General features: G+C 46.4%; 1 protein-coding gene across 7 annotated transcripts in view; it reads right to left on the bottom strand.

The window, feature by feature from the left end:
* Positions 1 to 7,866: 7,866 nt before the first annotated feature.
* Positions 7,867 to 26,109, bottom strand: part of LOC101914401 (lethal(3)malignant brain tumor-like protein 3) — a 51,605-nt gene continuing 33,362 nt past the window's right edge. For 5 of the 7 annotated variants that reach the window (XM_055798471.1, XM_055798475.1, XM_055798473.1 and 2 more), the window contains 8 exons: positions 25,881 to 25,995; positions 25,656 to 25,755; positions 24,612 to 24,791; positions 23,139 to 23,270; positions 22,682 to 22,743; positions 20,096 to 20,262; positions 15,515 to 15,577; positions 7,867 to 12,142 (listed from right to left, as the gene is read on the bottom strand). In XM_055798471.1, coding sequence (XP_055654446.1) covers positions 12,014 to 12,142; positions 15,515 to 15,577; positions 20,096 to 20,262; positions 22,682 to 22,743; positions 23,139 to 23,270; positions 24,612 to 24,791; positions 25,656 to 25,755; positions 25,881 to 25,995 — 948 coding nt within the window. In that variant the 3' untranslated portion in view covers positions 7,867 to 12,013. The remainder of the gene's footprint in view (positions 12,143 to 15,514; positions 15,578 to 20,095; positions 20,263 to 22,681; positions 22,744 to 23,138; positions 23,271 to 24,611; positions 24,792 to 25,655; positions 25,756 to 25,880; positions 25,996 to 26,109) is intronic. The other 2 variants (XR_008746259.1, XR_008746260.1) reach the window with 2 other exon arrangements.

The raw sequence follows: 26,109 nt of genomic DNA, 5'->3' as shown, positions 1-26,109 counted from the left end.
AAATTGGGATGATTTTCTGGAGAAAAGGGAAACGAATCGGCTCACAAACCCTGGGGTTGTCCCAAGGCAGCAGTGTAAGCTCTTTTGGCATCTCGACACGACAAAATGGGTTCCCTCTGGTGATCCAGGGGAAAGGGGTCATCCGACCAGCAATGATTTTTGACACCACGTTAAGTAGAAGATTTCGATCTGGTCTCCAAGCAACTGTATCTAGATGAAAACAAAGGGGAAAAAAGGAGGTGCTGTTTGGGAGAGTAACTCACTAACCCCGCTAACAGACACTGGAGCAATTACACATGTGGCTCTAATAGGCAGGAAAATAATTAGCACTCTGGCAAGGGCTCAAGTGGCGATTTTATGAGTCCTGCTGAAGCCAAGCTCCCGTAGGACTATCAGGGTCGGGGTGGGTCATTCTTTTGGGACTATTTCAGGATCTCACACACGACTACTGCATTTTTCCATCTATGGATTCCTGCGGAGCTGCCTGACCAGCAGTGCCACAGCTGACCCTCTCCCTGCGAGGGCAGAGCTCCAGTGCACCTCGCCCCCGGGACCACCCGAGCCACGCGCCTGCTCCACCGGCCCCTCCAGCCGGGGGCATTGCCCAGCTGATGGGTTCCTAAAGTCAACCAGAGTTTGCTGAACATTGCAGGGAGCAATCACCTAGGTTAATCACCGTCAGAGCCTGCACAGGCAGGCATAAGGAGGGAGGAGAAAAATCCTGCTGTGTTATTACAATAAAACATACAATAAATACTACAGAAAGCATCCCATACATCTTGCCTGCAGGGATTCACCACGTCTGACCTCAGTCATCTGAAAATCAGCCATCCTCCAGGCTCTTCCAAGAGTCAAGGGGGAAAGTCAGAGCTTCCACACACCCGACCCCAGAGCAGTGGTGTAAGGGGGGGGGGGGGGGGAAGGGGGGAATTCATTCATGTTGGCAGGTGCTGGTTTGTTCTCCCTTGTCCAGCGCAGGAGCTGAGATGCCTCAGCTGAGACATTCATCCTTTGGAGGGCTGATGCCAGTTGAAACAAATCACACTTGTGACATCGCCCTGCATGTCTCTGGGCCACACCAGATCACGTAAAACCTGTCCTCTCTTATTCCCCTCTCTCCTTCACGTGCCAGGGAGAAGGGATGAAAGCAGAGAGCGTTCACGTGCGTGAGAAATGGGCTCAGGCTGGAGTTCTTGTCCTCACTTGCCCTCCAGCGCAGCAGTTGATGCTCTGTGTTGTAGCTACCGGCAGACGGGTCTACACCCATCTGGATGCTGCTCTCCCTTGAAACCGGGCAGGAGCCACACATGACGGTCTCTTGAGATGCAAAGCTGTTTAGCTTCTGCCCAAGAGCAGATGAGTGTGACAAGGTTAACAGAAGGCAAAACTGTCCGTTATTCGCAGAGTATCTGCCATAGCAGGTCTTACCCCATGGGATCAACAGAAGGCTTTGTTTTCTTTATCCCTTCCAGTAATTAATCAATTTTACTGCTAAACAAACCCACCTCTTTGAAGGGGAGGTCTCCTACTTGAAACCTGGCTTCAGAGGAAGTGGTGGATGATCTTAACCAGACATGTCTTCTTAAAAGGATGCAGTTGCTACTGCTCTGGCTGAAGATCTGGAAGATCAAACGGTGCTCTGAGAACTCACTTTACTACATCATATTCCTCTGTGAAGACACCATTACCTGATCTCCAGCGTCCAGAAGGCCTTAAACACATATTCCCAGCTCTTCCCACTGATGAAGCAGAAACATCACAGCCATTGCACCTGGGTGTCAGAAAGATGCTAAGGAGGAGGTGGGTGGTAGCTCCATCACCTCACCACAGAGACTGTGCCACCCGATGGCCTGGGTGTTAGTTAAGCACAACACCCTTCCAGCGCTGATGAGAGCCAAAGCTCATGGTTGACCTCTTCTGCCACATCAAGAGTCTCCAGCGTGGGTGGATATTGGTTTTTTTGGGATATTGGCATGTTATGCTCCTCCTGGTTGTCACCACAAGCAGACAGGGTTGATATTGTTACCATCTGCACTCACATCCAGCCCTTTTCTGTGCAGTTACAGGGGCAGAAACCTGTATCCCACCTGGAAGAAGGCTCCTTGGCTTCATGATCAGAAGCTCCAGATCCAAGTATACAAAGGTTTTCCACTCATAGTGGATGTAGAGTTATTTGCAACATCCAGCTGGAAATATGGTGGTGACATGCAGTAGTGCTATCCACTGCATCACTCTGGGCTTTTAATGTAATTTGATAACAGTAATAAAATAAAATTTAAAAATAAATTAATAATAATTAAAAAAGAGTCTGCTCTTCCTGCCCTGCTTACAGCAAGTCCTCATGCACATTTTATAAGAGAAGCTGCCTGGTTATAAAAAAAAAAAAAAAGACTCACTCTGAAACTGATAACACTGAACAACTATGTTTAGACCCAAAGCCAAAAATGCTTTATTTATTTGAAATGTAAATGATTCCTTTATCTACGGCCTTGTTCACAAAGTTGTTCAGGGCAGTTTCCTTCCAAATGGGTCACTTAGCAGTTTTGCAAAGTCCTGGGGAAGAGAGAAAGCTGCAAAGAAGACATGGAAACCCTCTTGCCTGATTTATGTAGAGGAGGGTGGGAAAGGGGCCTCCCCATCCCTTGGGAAAGCATTCCCAGAGCTGCCTTCGCTGGAGACTTGCTGCGAGGCTGCTGCAACAACCTGAGCATTGCAGCCTGTGCTGCAACCATCAGCATCGCTCTCCCGCTCACATCAGCTCCATCTCCAATGATCGCTTTTCCTCCCCTGCAGTCTCCAACTGGTGAGCACCACAGGAGCGTAAAGATCCCTCCAGCACCCTGCACCAGCAGAGGAGCCTCTCTCCTTTGGGGCTGTGGGATTCCCACTCCCTTTGTGTCCCTGTCCTGGCTCCTGCTGCAGCAGTGGGTAGACATGATGCCCCTGCCTGCAGCCTGGTCTGGCTCAGGCTGGAGGATCTCGGTGCCGCTGCCTCCCATTTGTCCTGGGCTTTCTGGCCATGGGAAGGGTCTGCAGCCCATCTTGGTGGGAGCGGGGCAGGCTGTGTTGCTGCTGGAGCTGCGCTGCTGCTGCCCAAGAACATCTTCACGCTGATTTGTTACAGGATTTGGAGGAGCCGGTGGGAAAGCTGCGGGTCTGCCCTCACCCTGCGATGCCCGAGGGACACCCCCCCCATCCTTTGCTGCCTGACCCACCGCCTCCGGGAGGGATGCAGAGTCAGGGCGGACCTTAGGAGAGCAGAAGGTGGGAAAGGAGAGACGAGGGTGAAGAGAAAGGGAAGCCCATGGGTTCACGCATGCGTGTGCAATGTTCAGTGATGGGAAGAGAACTGACTGTGGGAGCACGGCAGAATTAACCGATTGCATGAAGAATTGATTGATGGGGTGGGAGATTTGCAGGGCAGCAGAGCCGAGCAGGCAGGGAGGTCCTGCAGGCAGGACCAGGGAGAGGTAAAACCCAGGGAGAAAACTGGAGAAGGTGCTACTGAGCTCTGAAAGGTAATCAGGCTAATGCTTTCAGCACATGGGGCTCTGGCACAGCGCAAGGAGGAGGAAAACACTCCATTTCAGGGGGTGGGGAATGTTTCAACTGTTATTCTTTTGAAATAAAGATGCTTGAAAGGTTTTTCACTGAAACCAAAGAGCAAGACCTTCCCCAGCCATCAACCAGCAGCAGAGACATGCTTGAGAAAAGGGAAATTTATATTCAAGCCTCTCCTCTGGCTTTTTTCAATTCCATCCATAAGAGAGATGAGTTCAAGACGATGTGAAAACCATCCAGAGAGGCTCATTGAATAGTTGTGTGGTCCCATTTCGTAACGCAGAGACATACCACAGCTTCCCTGCGCTTCATTTCTGCCAGGGATAACAAAACCCAGAGCTGCGTGCCCTGGGTACCTGAGCCCAGAGCAGAAAAGCTTTACACAAGTTTTAGGACAGTGCATGAAGTGGAGGCGTTTTGGCAACCCTGACCAGCAGAGCCGCCGGCTCCCAGCACAGCCACGACTCCAGCCATGGAAACCACCTGAGTTTGGAATGGCCTTTTTTGACATTTTTTTTTAAACACTTGGATAATTTGAGTCAACTGAAGAACAGTGCTGAAAGGCAGCCTGGGCAGCGCTCTGCAGGTGGAAAAGATTCTTAAGTCAGCATTGCTGCAAAAACCGCTTTGTCGCCCAAAAGGACCCACCACCGATGGGGACAACAGGTTGACCCTGCTGAAACCACAACCCCGTTTCTGAGGGCAAACCCTACTGCAAATGCAACACCCATGTGATTGAAGGCACCGGTGCCACGCTCCAGGATGGGACTGGTGGGGAAGGGGTTTGCCAGGGGGATGCCAGAGCCCCCCAGCACCTCTCAGGGCTGCAGCACCTGGACGGACCCGTCATGCACAAGGCTTCAGCGTGTTTCTCGGAGACGTGGCTGGAGATATTCCAGCAGCAAATGTATCCGTCTCCAAAAGGGGGAAAAAAAAAAAATCCTGCTTACATTAACAGTGTCTGGATGGTGAATAATGCAGAGAGCAGAAAGTGTCGTGGGGCAATTAATTAGCTGAGGCTGTACCTGGTGGCAAGGTTGTAAGAAAATATTAGGGGAAGTGACACACAAAGCCAACAGATAGTGGAGCAAGTGCAGTATTTGGGGAAAGGGCTGCAGCGAACACAGCTTAAGTTCCCCCCCCAGGCAGAGCCTCATCCTTGAACCCCCCCAGCCCCTGCATTTTCCTTTCATGCCACCATCACCTCTTTCCCCTGGAGCTGGAATCTGCCCACCAGTCACGCAGGACGGAGAGGGCAGGTTCCCCCTGGGTCCCGCCGGGGCTGGGCTGGCAGCACAGTGACGTTTGTCTTCATCATTCCTGCACCTGGAAAAGCTGCTGGGCTTGAGAGTGTGACTTGAGTGTGTGTGTGTAGGAAACCCAGGCAGAGAGCCTGCCGGCACCCCTGGAGTGGCGGGATCCGGCCAGCCCAGTGTATGAGGAGGTAGGAGCTGGCACTGGTGCCCAGTACACACCTCCAGTTGCATCCACTGGTAATAGCAGGTTTAACCAAGCCCTGATAAAATGCTTATTAACGCCTCAATCCCGCTGCAAAAGCACAATGAAAATGAGTGTTTAAAAGCACTTAAAGGGCAGACGGTCTTGGCTTCTTTTTCATTTAACAAGATGCTCAGCAGAGCAACCTTTGCAGCCGCCACCAGCCGCCGGGCTGCCCCCTCCCACGGGTGAGCCTTGGGGGACTGTGGGCACCTCCTTCGCCAGAGCAACCCCACCACAGCCCCCCAGATCCCACCGGGCACTTTACACACGCAGGGAATAGAGGCTACAGTCAACCTTTCAAAGGAACACCACAACTCCAGCACAAGCTTTTCTCTCAAAATTAAGGTTATTCATCTTTGAAAGCAACCCGCTCACACCATCCCGCCCACACCCCCCCGACCCACGGCCACCCTCCGTGCCACACCACCTCCCTTGATGAGGATGGGAGCAAAGCTCAGTTTCACCAGCACCAGCTCTTGAACTCCAAAACCACGCAGCCAAGGCCAACAGCCTCCCACCACCTGCAGCTCCGGGAGGCAGCAGCATCCCTGGCTGGGAAGGCAGCGGATGCCAGCAAGGGGCACGGCAGCAGCATCCCTGGCTGGGAAGGCAGCGGATGCCGGCAAGGGGCACGGCAGCAGCATCCCTGGCTGGGAAGGCAGCGGATGCCGGCAAGGGGCACGGCAGCAGCATCCCTGGCTGGGAAGGCAGCGGATGCCAGCAAGGGGCACGGCAGCGGCACCGCGGATCTGCTGAACCCTCCACGGCGGGAGACAGAGGGGAGGACGGGCAGTCGCTGGTTTTGCTGTGTGGGAGAGATGTGCTGCATGGGGTGGAGGTGGGTAGGGTGCTCCTTCTCCCCGTCGCTGGCTCTACCCCCATCAGCCACGTTTGCCCCTTTGGCAAAATTTCAGGCCAGGGCCACCAAGAACGAAGGGGCCGCTCGAAGGGAGCTCAAAGCGCCACGAAAGCCACAACCTCACACAGTCCCCCGGGAGCATTGCAGGTCACACCTTCCCTGGCATGAACACAGACACTTTCAGCAACGAAAGGCAACAAGTGAAGGTTCGTGCACATACCTCAACGCAGAGCTGGGTGCCAGCGTCCTACATGGGGCAGAGCTGCTGGAGAAGAGGAGGAGGAGGAGGTGGAGGAGGTCTCTGCTGGAGGCGAAGGCTAAGGTCTTTGCCCACCTGCTTCAGTGGAGTGTGCAAATGCAGCCCTTGAGTCGCAGCTGCCACAGATCAGTCTAATTACAAGGGTCTGACGAGCGTCTGGGACAGGCTGAGCACAAGGAGTTTTGCTTCCGTGTCTCGAGCCGTTCCGAAGGGCTGCAACCAGGCAGGCAAAGGCAGAGATACAGGGCCGAAAGCTGGTGCAGCAGTGATGTGGGTGGCACATCTTTCCGCCACACTTTTTCTTCACCTCAAATCAGAGACCCCCCAAGCCCGTGCATGGGTGTGCAATCCCCACTGGGAATCATGCAAGGGCCACGGCATGAGGGAAAAAGCAGTCCCAAGAAGCGTGGTCGGGGCTGGCCACAGAACAACTTGAGCGTTCAAGCAGGCAAAAAATAAACTTTTTTTGTGCACAAGGAGAAACATGACTCCGGACAAAAAATTCCATGTCTGCCTGAGCAGAATAATCTGCAAATATAATCAGCCATTTGGGTGATTAATGCACCCTGCTCTGTTAAGACTTCTCCATCAAAATCTTGGTTAAAAAAAACCCAGCCCGTTCCACAGAGAAATTCAGATATCACGAGTGCAATGACACAGACAAGCATGCATCCCAGCAGAACCCCGAGGGAACTAACAGAGCAAGTAAAAGCAAAATCTGATGTTAGCGAGTGTGCAACAAGCATCCCAGCTCACCAGACTGGGAATCCAATCACGGTAACAAAAGTAAACAAGCTGGGGTTTAAATAGAAGCAAAAAACCTTGGAAGGGGAAAAAACCAATGAGAGCAAATGTTTACCCTGATGATGGGATAGTTTCGAAATTATGGCGGGGTGCCAGCTCTCCAATATTTTTAGTTTTGAAAGGTCTGATAATCTCAGCCGCCAAAGCGAATCTGTGCCCTGGTCCCCTCTTGCCCTTGGCTCGGTGACGCGCTGCAGGTGCAGCTTCAGCCTGTTGGCTCTACCAGAAACACCTCTGCACAGATCGGGGTGAGCTTCCACCACCTGCTTTTGGGGGGAAACCAACCCACAGCACACCTGGGCAGCGTTCTGCAATGGATCAGCCAATTACAGCAGAAACAAATGCCCAGGTGAGTTCATTAAAACTGTTACGGGGAGCACATGAAGAAGCCCCCCAGGGAATTCAGGAAGGTAAAACAGACACAAAGACCCCAAAATGCAGAGGTTTAATGTCAATTCATACCGATGAGCAGATCTTGCTTGTTTTAGTTAAACACTCCGGTTTGGAAGCTGCTTCAGGAAGCTGGCAGAGCCCTTGGACGCTCTGCAACAGGGAACCATGAGGCATCAAAACACTGTCAGCAGCAGAGGACAGCGAGGAATTGGGGGATTAAGGACAGTCTTAGTGGCCAACGCCAGCCAAGGGTGATGCTGTCCTGTGCACAATCAAGGAGAGCTCAAATACACAGCTTCACTCTGCCTGGTGGAAAAAAGACACAAAAGCTGCCTGCATTTTGATTGCCAGGTTTGGCGGGGGAGGAAAAGAAGGGGACAAACCTTGGCAATGCCCAACCCACCCCGGTGACAGCCCTTCGGGGCAGCAAGCCAGCCCAGCTTCCCTGCAGGCACGTGCCGGGGTCAGACCCAAACATGGAAAGAACGAGTCAGGTTTGAACTTATATTAATTTTATTCACATTTCCAGAAGAAAGCATCGGTGGAGTGCAACGTCATGGCTAGTGTCAAAAAGCTCAAGTATTTGTTTGGTTTAGAACAGGCAAACATTTCAGAGGCTTAACCGAGGCAACGGGCGCACACTCCCTTCCCCTGCACGTGTTTCCAGTTCAAGTAATAGGAATTTCAAAAATAAGCTAGCTCATCACATGATGGAGAGGATGTCAAAAACTTTAAAGCTTTCTCTGGTATAAATCCCTAAGCAGGGCATGAAAGTAGCAGGCAGGAAATCTTCTACAGCTGAACTAGCTTATCCCCTGGGCTGAATGTTTTTGTTTTTTTTTTTTCCTTTGGTTGTAGAGTTTTGCTATCAGTGCTGCCAAATGCTTCTGTCCAACTTTAATGCAATTCATTACCCAGAGCAGAAATTTACTGCTACTGGATTACAAGGATGATCGTTGGTGATGGCACAGAAAAATTTTAACAGGACTCTCTACCGAGGAGGAAAAGGGAAAAGGAGAAAAATTTGATTGCTTTGGATTTCAAAAGCAGGGATACAGGAACAAAAACATATCCAGGAATAAGATCCATTTTAATTGAGAACTGAAACTTCCCAATTGCACTGCCGGCCCACGGGAAGTTGTCCCAGCTCTGGGTTGCTTCTAAGTAATATATTTATATTTCTAAGTGACTTCTGGGTTCAGTTGGGCCAACAGCTGGTTTCTGCAAACTTTCAGCAGACAACGGAAGCCTCCTCAAAGCAGGTGGCATTAACCAGTTTCAGCTTTGTTCACCACAGAGCTACAACTTTTGGCTTTCTGCTTCAAAGTGCATGTTTCAAATTAGACCACAAGGCATTAGGCAATCAAAGGCATCTGCAGACCCCTTGCCTTGACGCAGGTATTGACCAGGACTGGGAAAAGGCAGAGCTGAGTTTGTACAGGCAGAGTCTGGCAGCACAAATAAGTCACCAAGCCACACGTGAAAGCGGCACTCCCCGACACAAGCCAAAGGGCATCAGCAACCAACAAATTCCAAAGTTATGGGCTAAAAGATGAGCTAGTTTAGTTGGTTTTCTCCCTTGTAAATATTAGGGAATTGTAAATGTGTCCAGTGAAGACCCTGGCAATCTTTTTGCCCTTGTGTTAATAGTGAAGTTGCTTGATTTTATTAGAATATAGCTATATTTGGAAAAGGAGTCAGTAATAGATGTGTGCACATTCTTGCTTGTTCTGCAAAGACAATTATTGGATTACAAAAAAAGGCACAAGAAGCACATTCCTCCTTCTTCTATCCCTAAAAGGGTTCCTCCTTCCTCCTTGCTGAAAGCACTACTCTTGCTGTCACTGAACAAACTCCAAGTACGCATTTTCGACTTTGATCCAGCTTGGCTTGGAAGCCCCTAGGATTAAAGATTTCCGTTTGAATAATTTCAGTGACTGGAATCTCATTGCTTGTTTCACCAATTCACATCATCCTCCATCTATATATAGTAAAAGAGATGAAATAAAATTTTATTTTGTTTTATTGCTGGAGGCAGTCTGCTGTCCCACAACTTGGTTTCCCAAAGGAAGGAGGTAAAACAGAAAATCTGGCAGGACCTTTCTGCTAGAAACAAGAGAAAGGTGAAATTGCACTCACCCCACCTGGCTGGGTGTCACGAGTGAGACAGTGGAGCAAAGAAGGGCTCAGGGTTATTTAACAAGTCAGTGGAGAGCCAGGAACGACACAGTCCAGCTACGGATCCTCTGCTCCAGTTGTCAGGGAACAATTTTGCTTTGCCTGGAAGGCGAGTTGTGTCAGAGTCCAGGAAATGCCACTTACAATTCTTTACACTGATGCTAGATGTGCAGAGTGGGATAAAGGAACGTGACTCTTTGGTGAATATCCTGGTTTATCATACTAAAAATGTATTTTAATAAATTACATTCATATCTTGCCTAGTCCTTAACACTGCTTTAAATTACTTTCCTGCAGTTGCCTGGCTGATATTTAATGTTTCAGCTATTAAATATCCCACCAACCCTATGCCTTCTCTGTGGAAGGCTTAAACTCCTTAACATCTTATATAAAAATAGAAAGTACGGAGACAATTTTGCTCTATACAATAATTCAGGACTGAATGGCTTCAGCAGTGTGGATTCTGCTCTATTTACAATTTTAAGGAACTTACCACTTTAGGCAAGTCACAAGGACCTTCTCAGCAGCTGGAAGGTTGGACAAAGGATGTGGAGTGATTAGGGAAGGAAGACCAAGTGTGGTCCTTCTGTCACCACATGGTCACAGACAGCACGTTCATTTTGTTCCCAACAGCTCTCGGAGAAGCTGCAGGGCTGGGGCTACAGCAGCAACGGTGACAAAGATGCCAAGTCCAGGAGGGAGTCTGAGGTGGGTGGATCACACCTCACCATGCAGTGCCCTGAGAAGTTCATGCAACCCTGGGCAAAGGCTGATGGCGCAACACCGTGCAAACACACCTAAGTGTTCGGAAGGGCTGACACACGCAGGATTCAGCCTGGCAGCTCTGAATAAAGGGATGAAAAGGCTTCCCTAGCTAAGGTGGTTCTAGCTAAACTCCAGAACAGCCAAATATCTATCAGGGAGCGTGGCTAGAGGAAGAGTCACGAGCTAGCGTGCTGCCAGGCATGAATGGAAACACTGAGCAGAGCCCCAGCAGGGCTCACCGCTTCTCCCAGGGCTTCCGTTGTAAGAGGATGGCTCTGGAAGTAACGGTGTGGAAATCCCCCACCCAGGACATCGCAGTCCCACGTGCATGTTATAAAATTATGCTCTGACTTTGAGCAGAGCAGGAAACACTCGTGCTCCCCTCCCACCAGGAGAGCACAGACTGCATGCACAGGAACACAGCCACAAGCTTTGCTTCCTCCCTGATGTAGGTTAGCTCTCTCTTTCGAGAAATAATTCTTACCTCGTTTTGCTGTCTGTTTAAATCCCAGTTCCCCTCCAATCAAACTTCCCTGCGTGCTCTGCCTGTCTGGCCACTGGAGAGGCAGAGGAGATGGTGCCCTGCTGCTACGGCACACCGACTCTGCGGCCGAACAGACCCAAGTCCAGCTGGAAGCTGAAAAGGCTAAAGCACTAAGCATTCAACGAGTTTCGATTGTTCAAAACTAAAAGCAAATTGTTTCTAGGAAATCTGTTTGCATCTGTACACATATGCTGGGGTTCCAGCACCTGTACACATACACTGCTGGGGTTCCAGCTCATACTCCCAACATTTGGCTGGCAGGCGAGAGGACATGAATAAGCCCATCCAATTCCCAAGTGCTCCTCATTGTGCCATTTTGCCGGAAGACGTTCCTGGTCCAGACAGCAGCTGCACAAAAGCACTGATGGGAGAACTACAGCTAAAATATTTATCTTTGTCTCCTGTGGGAGGTATCTTTACGAGAGATCTTTGCCTACCCAAAGCCTATCTACACAGGGCTTGCTTCCTGCTCTCTGGTGACATGAATGAGAACATTTTGCTTGTTACCAGAAACGATGCGAACCGTCACTGATGGAAACCCTTTCCCCATGCTACCTTTCTGCTGTGGTGCCAGCAGCCCAGTAGCCAAGGGTAGTAGAACAACTAGGATCAGCAGGAGAAACTGAATTTTAAAATCAGTCCTGAAAAGCTCAGCTCTTCAGTCACAGCATTGAAGGATACTGGTCAGTTGCTCTGAAGTGCATATTGTTTCCTATTTTCTTACTCTCTTTTCTCAGAGTTGTTAAACATACGGAATATATTAAACATGCTGGTGATAACTCAAGTCTCTCTTTCAGGCACTATCATTGGACACAGCAGTCATTTTACTCATCGCTTTCTTCTTGCTATTGCAGCTCCACCAACGTTACCCTGGATTCCCCTTATAACCGGAGGTTTCTTCTAGATCTCAAAAAGAGATTGATATATCAAAACCAAATTCAATTACAAAATATAATAATATCCTCTTCTTGGAAGTGAAGCTGCCCCATATTCCAGACTATGGCAGGATTTTTATGTCCTCAAAATATCTTTAATAAGTTCTACTTAAAATACATCTGAGTCCCAATCTGCCTGTTCGGCACGTTGCAATGCTCTCAGGTGGGGATCTGTTCCCTGTCAATTCTTCATGGGCTCTGCCAAAGGGCTTTGCTCAGTTGTCTTCTGCAGACTTGAACATGAGAATGGCATTGTAGATCTTCAGGGCAGGACCCAGCTTGATACTGAGTATTTTAACTATGTCGCTCTGGTTCAGGAGCAGGAAGGCCTCACCATCTATCTGCTAGAGGTTGGAAAGACAACATAAGATAAAGATTACTGTCAAGAGACAGGTGGGATTCTCACTTCTGCTGTGCTTTAACTGAGGGACGAAAGTACAGACAGGTCTGAAAGACTGAAACCTCGTATTTCTCTCTAGTTCCGGCATACACACCCCTGCGGAGTTCGCAGGCACGATGCCCTTTCCAAGGCTCTCAGACCTCATCTAGCAGGCCTTTTTCTAGAAATAGAGGAGCCTGAGTGTGGGCAACGCTTATGGAGAAACCATAAGGAGGATGCTTGTTCATGAGACTTTACACTCACTATAATTGCTCTAAAAAGCCAACAACTGTCAAAAATCCTACGACCTATTCACAATCTGTGGCCAGAAATTCGATCAGGAAATCCAGAACACAAGCCTTCAGGAGGCAGCTATCCAAGGATTAATATACTACACTGATCTACGACGATTAGAGATAGAAAATCATCATTTCCTAGTGCATTCATTACATACTGTCACTGCACACTCTCCAACCCTTGTTAAGCTGTTCAGGGTAAAATGTAAAGGCAAACACCCTTTTTTTGCTGGTTGGGGTTTGTTTTTTCTTTTGTCAGCTCTGTAAAAACCTTACAGATGAGAAAAATTCCTGAGACATGAACATCTGGCTGCTCTCACAACTAGGACGTACTATGCCCATAGACCACAAGTCTCTGTTTAAGGGACAAACAGGAGGCTATTGTGAAATGGTTTTCAACGATGCTGAACAGGCGTGCGTAGCACATTGTAAAAGAGATCATGCGCTATATAAACCAAGGCATAGCAGAGACATGTAATCTGTCTGGACTCACATACACACTCCCCTAATTCATCAACAAGGAGATATTTGATTAGATTCAAAGTAAGCAAGCGAAAAACATTCTACCTTGTGAAAATAAAGGATGCTCTAGGTAGCAGCGAGTGAAATTGTGATGTATTGTTTTAAGAAGAGGTTAAAAATTTACTTGGGTTTACAAGAACATCCAGAGAGACAAACCAGATATAATTAATACAAACCCCAAATGCTGCAGGGAAGAAACCAAAGATTAATGGACACAGACAAACAATATGTGTCTTCCTAAGTTATTCTATTAAAGTTCATTTACAGAGACCAACAGCGTCTCATCCTCTCACTTGATGTTCACCAGTGCAGCAGACAACGCTGGACACTCAACTCATCCAGAATAACAACTCTCCTATTTTTGTAGTCTTCCTAACTAGAACTTTTTTGGATGTCAGCGACTGGTGGAAGAAGATACACTGAATAAGCTTGGTCGAGATTTGGTTTCCCCTTCTCTAATCACACAAGAGACCGTTAGCAAGTTACTTAACCTCCCAGTATGTACACTGGAAATGACAGCAGTGCTCCCAGTCCACAGATGTCCACACAACGTCCCCGCACCTTATTTGCAAGCTGCCTGGCCTCTGCACTACTACAATGAACATATTAAAAATAGCTTGAAACAAATGGACTGCTGCTTAAATTACAGAGTCAAGAGTAGCAGAAAACTGCTGGAAAACAGTCCTACATTTCAGAATGCTTTTGAGGCCAATATTATCACTATGCTTCATTTTTACCGCATTGCCTCAAACTTGCTTATTTTAAACAGACCTTCCCTGAACTGGACCTAGAAACAAGCACAGTATCAGTGCCTGTGCTTTATTATTAATTTCTTTGTTCCATCTTATTTGGATGGTTTTTAAAATTCTGCGCACAGTTTGTTCTCTTCGTTCCTAATGTACGCAGCAACTCATCCTTCTCCCCCCCACCAAGAGAAGTCTGCAAGGGATTTATTTATCCTAAACGGCAAGCACTCAAAGGCCTGATTACAGCTAATGGACAATGGGGGTGGAGTTCAGCAGTCCTGTCACTCACACCTGTATTCTGGCCAAAGCCAAACTGCTAAGAGGGTTTTAATTTCAAACTGACAATTTGGTTTGAGCATAAACCTGAAAAACAACCCAAGCTCCTCTCATCTGGCACAGGGAATCATACTTGGAGGCTACAAAAAAGTAAGGTATTAAGACAGAACATGGCTATGCCCCCTTCCAAACCAGAAAGCAGTTGCTGTGTTCAGGACCCATTTAAATTACGGCTAGAAGAAATAGAATGTGTTGTGAGTGGCTGGATTCATTACAAGATTTGCTAGTTACATCTTACCTACCAAACTCTCACCTATGAATACATCTTCACTAGAAAACTATGCACCTTTTACACTCAGCTACACTGAAAGAACGTATTCAAAATTATTCATTTGAATAAATTTCATTATTTCCACTATATGCAATTACAGATAATTCCACTGCATTGTTACATTGTGAATAGTGCTTTTTGCAAGCCTCCATTTCTTTTGCTTTGTATTTTGTGTGCGTGCATGTTTTTTAAAACAAGAGAAAACAAAATATATATACACAAATCCCATAAATTGCACTACAGCCTGATTCATCCTGAAAGAAAGCCAGCTCTGAGGAGCAGTCATCTATTAAAAACCTGCCCTTTACAGTCGCTACAATGTGCAATGCTTTTCTTCGGTACAGAGGGTGCGCTCAGTGCTGCACAGAGAAGGTACAGCCCCCTCCCTCAAGCTCTTACAATAAGAGCAGTAGAGCTGTAAGATGCCAGAAGGGGAGGTATGCCTGTGCAAATTAATCAGGGGTTCATAAAGAACCTCCAAAAGTCGTATCTGCAATGTAAGTGGAAGCCAAAGCACTCAGCAGAGGCTAAATGTCTATGACCCATCTAAAGAAGCGTGCTAAAACCCAGGACAGCCATACCCCGGCACGCGCTGAGGTTTCTCAGAAGCTGTGGTGAATGCACCACAAACAGGGAACTGAGCCCAGCCCAGCCCATGGCAGCGATGACAGGACACACTGCCTGCAGGAGATGCTCTGATTTCCCAACCACTGCTTGTTCGAGGAAAGGTTCCCCTCCTGCCCTCACCTCAGCCCTTGGGGGAAGCCAGCGATTCCTGGGAAACCCCGTGACTGCCAACCTCACCAAAAGAAGCAGGCATATGTGCTCGTTAAGAGGGAGCAGATGAGATCTTCGCTGCACCATTCCAACAGGACATCTTCACAACGATGCCAAACCCACTACACAATAGTCCAAGACAGGATGTTAAGCATAAGCTCAGTGATTGGAACTGCAGGGGGAATTTAAAGCAGCAGAATGCAATTAGCCATGCTGGAATTCAGCTCGATTCTGAAGCTGCCTCCTAAATGCCACAGGCTCTTTAATGACAAGTCTGAGTATGTCTATACTATCTGCACTGTAACTCCAGAGTAACGGGGTACAAAACCACCTCGCTGTCATCAGACCTGTCGGTGGCACAGCACAGGATTTGGGCAGACCCGACTTACCTCTTCCCTGAACACAGATGCTTGTTCTTTGCAACCAGGTAAACGCTGGATAAAGCTTACCACCTGGAATTACATTTGAGAAAAGAGAAACACAGACAATTAAAATGAGACATCATCAAGAAAAAAGCTCGTATTTCTATATGAGAGTTCTACATGCAAGAATTTTGAAGCCTTTAATACCTAAAACTCTTCCCTTAGTGAAGGGTATATATGAAAAACACTACTGGGCTGTTGCTGCAACACCTCCGTGAAGCGTGTTCTGGTTATCAGTAATAACATTCTGCACTGCCATTTGACCATTTCTCTCTACTCTGTAAAGAGTCCAGCTTCTCCATTCCTCAAAAGGATCCTCATAAAATACCAACGTTATTTCTACAGATTAAAAGCTGTATATAGCTATATTATTTTAAACCCATCCACAACTTCACTTTCTCTACGGTATTGCTGGAAAGTAAAATTAAAAAGAAAAAAGGATTTAGACATTTTCCCATGACGGCATGCCTTTAAGAGACAAGATAAACCAACTGAATGAGTACTGCTGGTTTACCAACACACAGAAGGCAGAAGAGCTGGGAAGAAAAGGAGTTTTTCTTAGTGTGTGGTGGGTGCACAGGATCCACGGAACCAACAGGATTAAACGAGTAAAAGTTAATTCTACATTTTACATTAGGGAAAACCTTTCTAAGCAGGAAATCTGTTAACATTTGCAATAATCTCCCCAGAGACATGCAAGCAGATATAACACTAAGTAGTGCAAGAAGCAGTCCTGAATGCAGTGGAGGATGACTTAATATGTATTGTCTTCTCCAGCTGTAGCTTCACTGCTTCATGGAAGATTTGTATATTGAGGCATAATCAGATCAAACATTTCATGCTAATTGGATGCTCCCTTGCAGGAGCAGCTCTGTTTCATGAGGCATATTCATTTGAGTTATTACAGATGTGACATTTCTTCCATGAACACAGATAAACAGTTAGGAGGGGTCATTGTCAAATACAAGCTTCCCTTTAACTCAGTGTTGTCAAACTCTCTTCTAACTCGTGTCACTGCATCTCCAGCTGATCCCACCACTTGACTTACATTTGTTCCCTTCCCCCAGTTGTGACTCGCAGGAACAGAGCTGTCAGCATGCCCTCTGGTTTTGCTCTACCCTGGCAGAAGCCGATTTTTGGTGAACAGCTCTGACTCCCGTTGTTTCTGTTATGTAATCTGAAAGCAGAGCATCGCTCTCGTGTTTCGCCCTTATCCTCTGCTGGTAGAGAGAGCTCCATTTTAAAGGGAAACACTAAAATCCACCCCCCCCCATTGGGCAGTGACTCCAAATTTTCTTCAGTAGAAGTGCAAACTCCTATTATAAACAAATAACAAACCACTACTTTTCTTTTGAATCACACCCCCTGCTCCTTATAATTAAAACACAAATGAAAATCCTTCTGCAGGGTCTAGTACCTTCCAGAATTAAAGAGACAGTTGGACCCCTCATGGCAAGATGATAAATGCCCTTTAGTGCCTATGATATTGAGAGGCTGGTAGAAATCTCCGGGGAATGATCTGAGCTTGCCTTGCTCCTGTGTTATTCCCTGCACAATTGCTGCTGGCTATTGTCATGGATGCTGAGTGACAGACCTTTGATCTGTCCCAGAAGTCAATTTGTATGGACACTGCAAGCATTCTGCGCCACAAGAGCGGCCTTTTAAATAAACAGGAGTCCTGGGATTTACCAGAAATAGAGAAAAGAGAGGGAAGGAGGATGCAGGAGGAAAAATCTGGAGAGAAAGTCCCCAGGATGCGAGCCAAACCCTGGGTTCCACTGAGCCACAGTGACCTGCCTGGCTCAGCACTGCTGGGGAAGGTGAGTCCCCAAACCAAGATGTGGCAGCTGAGGGGCAAGGGAGGCTGGGGTCCCAAGCCAAAACACACTAACGCTATGAATCAGAGGAAACCAACTCAGCCCCACAGTGAAGCCCTGAACCAAGGGAAAGGGTGAGGCTGGAGGGGCTCAAGATGAGGATGGGAGAGATGTCAGACAGGTTAGGAGCACAGTGGGGTCAGGCAGACCAGGGCTCTCCTTTGAGGAGCTGAATGCCTGCCTGCCCTTCCTGCTGGCAACAACCCCAGTACTCACAAGAGCGATCTGGTGGAAGCATCTTACACTATGACTGCATATTGGTAAAGGGTTGAAAAAGAGCTTTATGCAATTCTGAGAACACCTTAGAAACTCCATGCAACCTGTACAGAACGTTACTGCAACCCCAGGTGTGTGAGAGACACTGAAATCAGCACAGTAGCTGTATACCTTTTTGGTGAAGTTGGAAGGTAACCTCACATGGCATCCCTTTAATATCAAGCTATAGCAGAACTGACACCACCTCGTGCGCCTATGCAAAGAGGAGCTGGGTTTAACTGGGATTTAGTAATCCACAGGCAATTAGCACAAGGCAGTCCCCCCCCACAAGGTATTAGCATCTGATGCAGGATTAACTAATGAACAATACAACTCTAGCGCGTACTAATATTTTTCTGTAATTCAATATCCTTCACTAGCTGTGCTCTGAAAACATGACAGGAAGCTTTCAATAAATAACAAAGCTGCATTAAAGTAACTACTCTTGTTGACTGTTCACAGTGTAACCAAGAGTTTCTTAGCTTGAGGGTTCTTAAATAATGCTGCTCTGCCATTTCAGCTGCTCTCAACCAACAGAGAATTAAAGCAACATTTTTTTCCTTAATGTGGGTTTTATAAAATAAAAACAGTTCTCCAGTCTGAAACCAAAGGAGAATTTTACACCCCCACTGCTCTTGTTTCAGACCAGCAGAACGGCCCCCTTTGTGCAGCAGTTCAAAGCACAACCCAAAGGCAAGTGTTTGCCCTGTAGGAAGATGTTAGGAGCCCAAATGCCGACAGATCAAATCTGCTTTGGACTCACTAAAACACAGAAAGTCCTGCTGCTTTCATCTTCCAGACCTGCGGCTACATTTCACTGCACATGCTGATCCTGCAAGTGCTTATACAGAGCCCAAATTGATTCCTATGGGAATTTGTGATGAACATAATTTGCAAAACCAGATCCACTGTACTGAAATTCAAGACAAAACCTGTAATGACTTCAGCCAGTCCATTGTGGTGCTGCAACTGATCTTTTTAATGTGCCACACACTCCTGCTGGCAGCTGAAACTTCATCAGTTGTTTCAGGCTGCAGCATTCTGGGTTTTGAATCACTATATCCAGAGTGCCCTGTATTCGTGCCCTGTGGTCGCTGCTTACATTCATCTGTTATCAAACTAATATCCCAGTTAAATTTACCCAGCAGTTGCTTTAAAGGTCAACTGCAAAGGACAAATTTATTTGGCTTGTATCCTGACTCCCTTCTCCCATGAACCAGCCTCCATGTTCTATCCAAAAGAAAAGAGATTCTCATTTTCATGTCAGAGGATTAACTGCTTCTGCCTTTATTGATTTTCTAAAAAACCTTTTGGAAAAATCACTGGAAGCTTTCTCCAAAGAAGGCTACAAACAGCAGATCTTTCAGAGAGTTTTTTGTCTCCTTGCTATGGATTTAATTCAAACACATTTTCATTACAAAAAAACCCCAACAACAAATTCCCAAAAAAACAACAAAAAAAAAGTACCAAGTTTTAAAACAGCAACACTAATTGCTCTATCCCCTTAATCATCACTGTGGTTCCCATCTCCTGTGATACTGCAGTCCCACCAGACTCCTAGCAGTCCTCCAGCATGAAGAGCAAAGTCAAGATTGGATTTATCTGATGTAAGAGGCACTTAGGGAAAATGCACTTTCTAAAAGTCTCTGAAGATCATCTATGCATCTAGAACAGCACCTTCTCCCTGCTTTGCAGATTACCTACCTTCTTGCAAGCACAATATTACAGCACATTTCTCTCGAATTAAATGGCCTGCTATTAAGCGCCAGGATCCAAATTGTCACCGCTTCCCAAGTAGAGATACAAATATTATTTATGCCCAAGGCATCAAGGCAAAACCCAACTACTCAGCACACAAAAGATACTGGCTTTTCCACATGCCACCTAATTACAGGAGACATCTCAAGAGCTAGGACTGCAGACATATCCCCAGCTGCACAGCTACCTCTGTCAGAAATCAGGTCAGGCTGTGGGCAGTTTTGTTCCAGGGGAAGCAGGCAGGGAGACGCAGGAGGTGTGGGCATGCACAGTGCAGTTTGGAATTATCTGCAATGTAAAAGTGAATCAGCAGTGAAGTCACAGGAGAGGGGGAGAGAGATCAGAGAGAAATGGAATCTGCTGTCAGAATCACTTTTCAGGCCTGAGGACTAAAAGAGCAAGGGGTAAACAAAGAAATGGAGGGAATTCTACTCAGGGAAGTAAGCCGTGGACACCAGAGGGTTAATAGGCATCCTTCCCCTCCCTTATAAAAGGGACTTGTGTATAACTTGAGTCAAGTCGGCAATATGCAAAGGAAACAGAAGAGCACTGCCTAGGAAAGGAAAGAAAATAAAGATGTTTTCCAATGAGCACTCCAGAAAAGGAGGGCTCTGGCATTCCCATGCCCCAAGAGCACCGAATGGAACAGGTAACTCACCTCTTCCACAGTCCATTTGGCCACGTGTTTGGCCGTGAGGCCCGAGACCTCTGGCAAGAGCTTGCAGTGCTGCTCCCAGCAGAGATGGAGGCGATGGGTCGGGTTAGAGGCCAGGGAAGGCATGAAGATGGACTGGTGGAGGGCCTGCTGGAGATCCAAATCAGAGTCTGGAAAAGGAAACGAGACAAGTCACAGCGAGGCTTCAAGTAGGAGCAATTGCAATAAAGCAGGAGGAAGGGTCACACTCTGGAGGGAAAAGCAAGGCAGGGTGAGCAGACTGCCAGGCACAGCTACTGCATGGCACACTGAGCTTTCAGGGCGTTCTTCCCACCCTCCCAAGAAGGAGAAAGAAAAAAAAAAAAAGATAAAGATAAGATTGCCAGGCTGGAGGCTTTATCGTTAGCTTCTTCCCTGGAAAATGATGTCATGCTGCTAACAGAGAAGATGTTTGCAGCATTTTATTGACAAGGTGGAGGAGTTCTGGTAACAGCATCTTCAGCTGGAAACTAATGGCATCGTTCCAGCTCACAGCTGTAGCCAGCCTGCGAAGAACGCTACGCGTGCCAGCTGATGGCCTGGGCTCACCACCTCCCCAGGAGGCTCCCAGGCCAGCGGTGCTGCAAGTTACCTCCAGACATCAACTCCCTCCTTGTGCGTCAAGTGATGGAAGCTTTAAAAATCAAGGCAAAAAGAGGAAGAAATCACCCCTCCCTAATGAGATCACTCGAGTAGTGCAGAGTCATGGTCCTACGGGGACTTGCTGGTTATACAACAGGAAGCGAAGCAGAGGATGAAATCAAGATGGGAAACATTCCTCTGGTTCCCAGCGGCTAACGTGTGCTGCCCCCTCGCCCCCCGCCCTGCCAGGCTGTGCGCAGGGTGTGCGGGCTGCCCAGGCTGCCCGGCGCCATCCCGTGGCAACAGGACAAAATTCCTGTTCTCTTCCTGCCTTCAGCAAGGTCTGGCACGGCCTCGGCTGGGTTTGCTCAGTGTTAGCGCAAACGGGTGTTAGTAGGCTGCTGTGTAAGGATCTGTGGGGTGTGCCAGCCGCTACATGTAAAGCACAAAGGAAAACAGCACTATAAAGACAAAGCACATTTCCACGATTTGCCTGCTCCTCACCAGCCAAAGTGAAAGCACCACTGGCATAAAGCCTGCTCTAGCAAAGTCCCTGTCCCCAGCTGCATCACCTTACCTCATCCCCACCTCCCTAAACGATGCAGGCAGCATCAAATACAGGTCTTTATTTGTAATAATGAGACCAAGACAGAGGATTTAAAAAAATTAAGCCTGTGTAAGAACTGCTCAGTTCGGGAGCTGATGCTCCTGGTGACAACAGGGCACAGGACACTGCTCCTGGGCTGTCACTTACTCCTCCCCTGCCTCCCCCCCGCCGTCCCTGGGGACAGCAGCTGGCCTTGCCACCACCTCCCTGCTGCAGGAAGTCCTGTTTGTGCCCAATGTTTTATGTACTGCCACGTTCCCTGCTGGGTGGGCACTGCTTCTGTCACAGACTGTCTCCTTCACTAAGCCCAAATTCTTGGGGGTAAGTGTCCAAACCACGATCTAAAATTACTTTCCCTCTGAGAAAGAAGCAGTGTTCTAATAGCTTAAATGTAGATGGGATGAAAGCTCTGGGTAATCATGAAATTACAGGTCAGTGGATTATTGCAGAATTTCCCTCCGCTGATTTCCATCATTCTGTTTTAAGGTGAATGCAAAGGGAGAGCAGACAGCTTTCCCTGCCAGCTGCAACTGCAGCTCATAGCTGGCAGACTTCTCCAGCTCTGACTGCAGAAGTCAGCACTAGGTAAAAACGAGTATTAAAAAAAATAAAAACGTGCTAGGCACCTGTCCCAGTTTGTGTCTGCTTAGCTATTTTTGATTGGAGACTTATTACCATGTTAAATCCTCCTAAAAGCCTGGTCAGCTTGGTTCTCTGAAATGGCTTTTTATAGTAAATCTGAAACTCAAGCATATGGTTTGCTAAAGTGATATCTGAAAGCTGCTCTTAAAACTTAACCTGTCATGTACCAGGAAAAAAAAAAAAAAAGAAAAGAAAAGGCATTATTTTTCAATTTAACTTTTCATTTTCTTTTTCATCTACAGGAGAACTTTGAAATAGTCACCACCCAAAATGATTCAGAGTCTGTTTCTGAATACTCAGAGGGGGTCTAAAGACGTAAGTCCGTGGAACTTAAAACTATCTGCCAGGTTTTGAGCAAGTCTCCCTTGACACTTCTGCTGGTTCCGTCACCAGACCAGTCACCGACTGTTTGGGGAACAAAAGCTCCTTGCCACTTCAGAAGAGTATACAGTGTACAAGAGACGGTGCAAGCTTGTCTTCTCAGTTAATATGTATGAGGCTTCACTCTAGAAAGTATTAAACCTTTCACTTCAAAGTAATTTTACCCTTCCTCCTCATTTTAAAGGAAGACAGACCACCATTCCCATCACCTCCAGTGTGTGCTTTCTCTTGACTGTGGAATCAAAGACAAAAAAAGCTTTAAAGTTTTAAATGTTCCTTGTGTCTGTGGTATACTGCCATATATACACACAGAGAGAAAAAAATAAAATTTAACCAACCTTTTCCATTGCTTTCCTGTTTCACCAGCTGGAACTTTATATAGGCATGTGAACACCCAAGCCTGAAAGCATCAATTATAAAACATTTCAGAAGAGACACAAACTGATATAATTCCTTTTCTATACAGAGATTAATGGGACTCATAGGAACCAAAAATTTCTCCGTCTTAAAGTAAGCAATAGCACTACTCTGTCCCTGACCTCTCTCTGTAAGCTAAGGACTGTGCTATTAAATTCATGGCTAGAACTCAGATTTGCATTTACTGCAGGAAAGAGAAGGCCAAAAATAACGGGAAGGGAGGAGATTTACCATGTCATTTTAAACCCCTGTGCTGCAAATCTCTGATCAAACTGGGCTGTTCAAAGTTATGATTTACATCTGTATTTCAGATATAGTAGCAACATCAAGAAACACAACTGTTAATGCATGAAAATACATCACAAAAACCTTATTTACTTTTTCGGTTTGGCTTTGATGTCTCCAGAGGAATCCTCTTCTACCCAGTCTCTCTCTTGATTGTTTTCAGACTGTTCTGACAGACTGTGAACACTGCTTTGACACGACTTTTCACTGTCTTGTGCAGATTTTCTGGGAAGGCAGAAAAACGACAGGAGCTAAGCTGACATCCTCTGTTCCCTTTCCCTGCAGGAGAGCAAAGCTGGCTGTTCCCTGCAAGTGAGAGTAACAACTACCACCTAGTGGTAGCAGCTTTCCTCTCCACTCATCACTACTGGCACAGCACAAAGTACTTTTTTACTCTTCAGCAGGGCTTGGGAGAGATTATGTGAAATAAATCAGCCCCTGTGGACTGAGGCTCTGATACCAGCAGCTATAAAAAACCCACTGAAGCATGTGTTACGGTGAAATCAAGAGATTTAAGATTTTTGAATCCTGATACCTCTGGATAACGTTTAAGAGTCTCCGTGACTGAGTTTGATGCGTAAACTGAGATACACAGATGCCCAGGGAAGGACAAGCAGTAGGGTGTTACCAGATCTGCATACTGAATTCAAACCTCCCAACATCAGGAAATGAAGTATTTAGAAGAATAGAAATATATTACAATTTTAGCATGCTGTTTATTCTGGGAGAATCCCAAAGCTCCTGAGAGCACTTTATGGTAACAGTGCCATTGAAGTGCCATCAATTCTCATGTTAAAATTAGGACACAGAGACACCTGCATATTTCTGGGATGGGAGGAAGCAAACAGGCCATGTATGCCAGGGAGGAGAGAGAAGTATTCCTTTTTCTGGCCAAATATATCCTGAAAATATTATAAATCTAATATAAATCTAAGCAAATAAATGAACTTTAAAATGTATATAAGCCTTCATATACCACAACAAAGACCAAAAAGTATTGCTGGAGTTTGCCCTAGTGAGACTGGATTTGCATAGACTAAAGGTGACAATAATAATAAACATTTTAAGTGCCTCTTGCAGTCTAAGAACTAACAGAGTTTGCTTCAATGCTTACTCAATTCCAAGATCTTCATGTAAGCAAATAGAATATCTGAAGGAACTCAACTTGTTTGCCAGGTGATACACATATAGTCATTATACCTACCAGCATCATGCAGACAACTCCAGGGTGGATTGCAGTTACCTCATTTGACAGTTTTAGGACAGGAAACGAAGGAAAAGAATATATTTTAAATTGAAACAGCAAGACAAAATTTATGGAGGCAGAATGCAATTTCCTTTGTTGGAATGTGACCAGAGCAGCAGGATTAAGGAATCAAGAAACCTATTAAGGCATATGAGGGTATAAAAATGCACTGCTCTGTGTTAGGAGTGTCTGGGGCATGGGTCAGTATTACAGACAGACAAACTCAATGCTCTGCTGCTTCTCTGCCAATTTCTGTGGTTTTCAGCCTTGTAAAATGGGTTTGCTCCCCAGTACCTGGCCAAGAAAAGGGTTCAGCTCACCTGGATTGTGGAGAGTCGTCTTGCGAAGACTCTCCTGCCCCCAACAGAAATGGGGCAGAAGTCTCCAGCTTCTTGGCTTTCTGCATGCTATTGCTAGGGGAAGGTCTCTCCCCACTCAGACGGTCCTGTAACACGTTTTCTCTGCTGAGGTTCACATCAGAGTATGGGCAGCCAACTAACCTGTGTTAAAGAAAAAAAAAAGGCCATGTGTGTGTGTGTGTGTGCGGTGGGAAGAGAGCACAAGATGATGATGCATGTTTTTAAGTTATACAGTCTTACCAGCCTCAGGCAGACATACCCATCAAGAAACCCAGATAAAGTGAAGCTAGAAACACTCAGGGAGTTGTTATTACCCAGTTTTAGGTGCGGGAAAGCAGGGGACTACATGGCAGAATTAGAATTAGAAACCAAAGTGATGTTTTTGAAGACTCACCTCAGAGAACAACAAGAGCTACTCCTCGTAACCTGCTTGTTTGAACAATATTTCATGAAACAAGAGTCCTGCAATTTCAACTCTGAAAAATTCAAGGCCCTTTACCACATTATATACTACTAGATCTTCAGACCTCCCATTTGAGATTGTTTTTTTGCTCTTTAAAATAGTTTAATTGAGAAAAACCTTTTCCAAGAGCCCAAAAGATATCAGAAGGCAGAGCACAAAACATGTGCTAGCTCTCCTCACTCTTACACTTTAATTATCTACCTACACTCTCTCCCTCTTTAACTGTCTCCTTGCATGCTGTTCTCGAGTAAATTATTTTACCAAAACAAATTCCTTCAGTAACACTGGAATGCAGAAATTGGAGTGAATTAATCTATGTTGGATTGCATTGCAGCTGTAATGATTATACTGGTATAAACAGAATTTATGATGAAACAGTACATTTAGACACAAGAGGGAGCTGCAATTGCAGGTATAACTATCTCCAGACTAAACACCCCGAGATAATTCCAGTGCAGTGCAGGTGCTTGCTGCAGCATTATTATTATGGACAGCAGTCAGACGCTCGCAGGCAGAACCCTTACAAGATCTCATATACATACGTATAATGTGTTCCATATCGTGGCCCCCTGACATGACCGATACCATGGCAGCCTGGAGTAGGACATGCTTGTCCTACTGTTCCCACCCGATCAACAGCACCTGGTAATAAGAAAAAAAAAAAAAAAAAGTTTTTTTATAGATTTGTAAAATGCTCCTTGCATCTGAAGAGCTGACTGCATTTAGGAAAATTATTCGACATAACAACATGATGTCATCTACTTTACCTAGAGGGACTTGCAAAGCATGTCCAGTTTTTGCACACCAGCCTACTGGATGAACATCAGGGCTGTCCGCATCGACCCAGAAATCATAATTATGGTCCCAACCATCAAAATGTATCTAAAAGAAGCACACAGTCTCAGTGAGAGATACAGTTAAGGACATGACTCAGCTTTTATTTTAACTTCCCCCTCTGTTTCACCTTGCTCAGCTTGGGGCTAATTCATTCAGTCT

Source organism: Falco peregrinus, chromosome 3, assembly GCF_023634155.1.
Source record: "Falco peregrinus isolate bFalPer1 chromosome 3, bFalPer1.pri, whole genome shotgun sequence".
NCBI lineage: Eukaryota > Metazoa > Chordata > Aves > Falconiformes > Falconidae > Falco > Falco peregrinus.
Note: the sequence above shows the minus strand (reverse complement) of the source record. Positions and strands in the feature narration are given on the sequence as shown.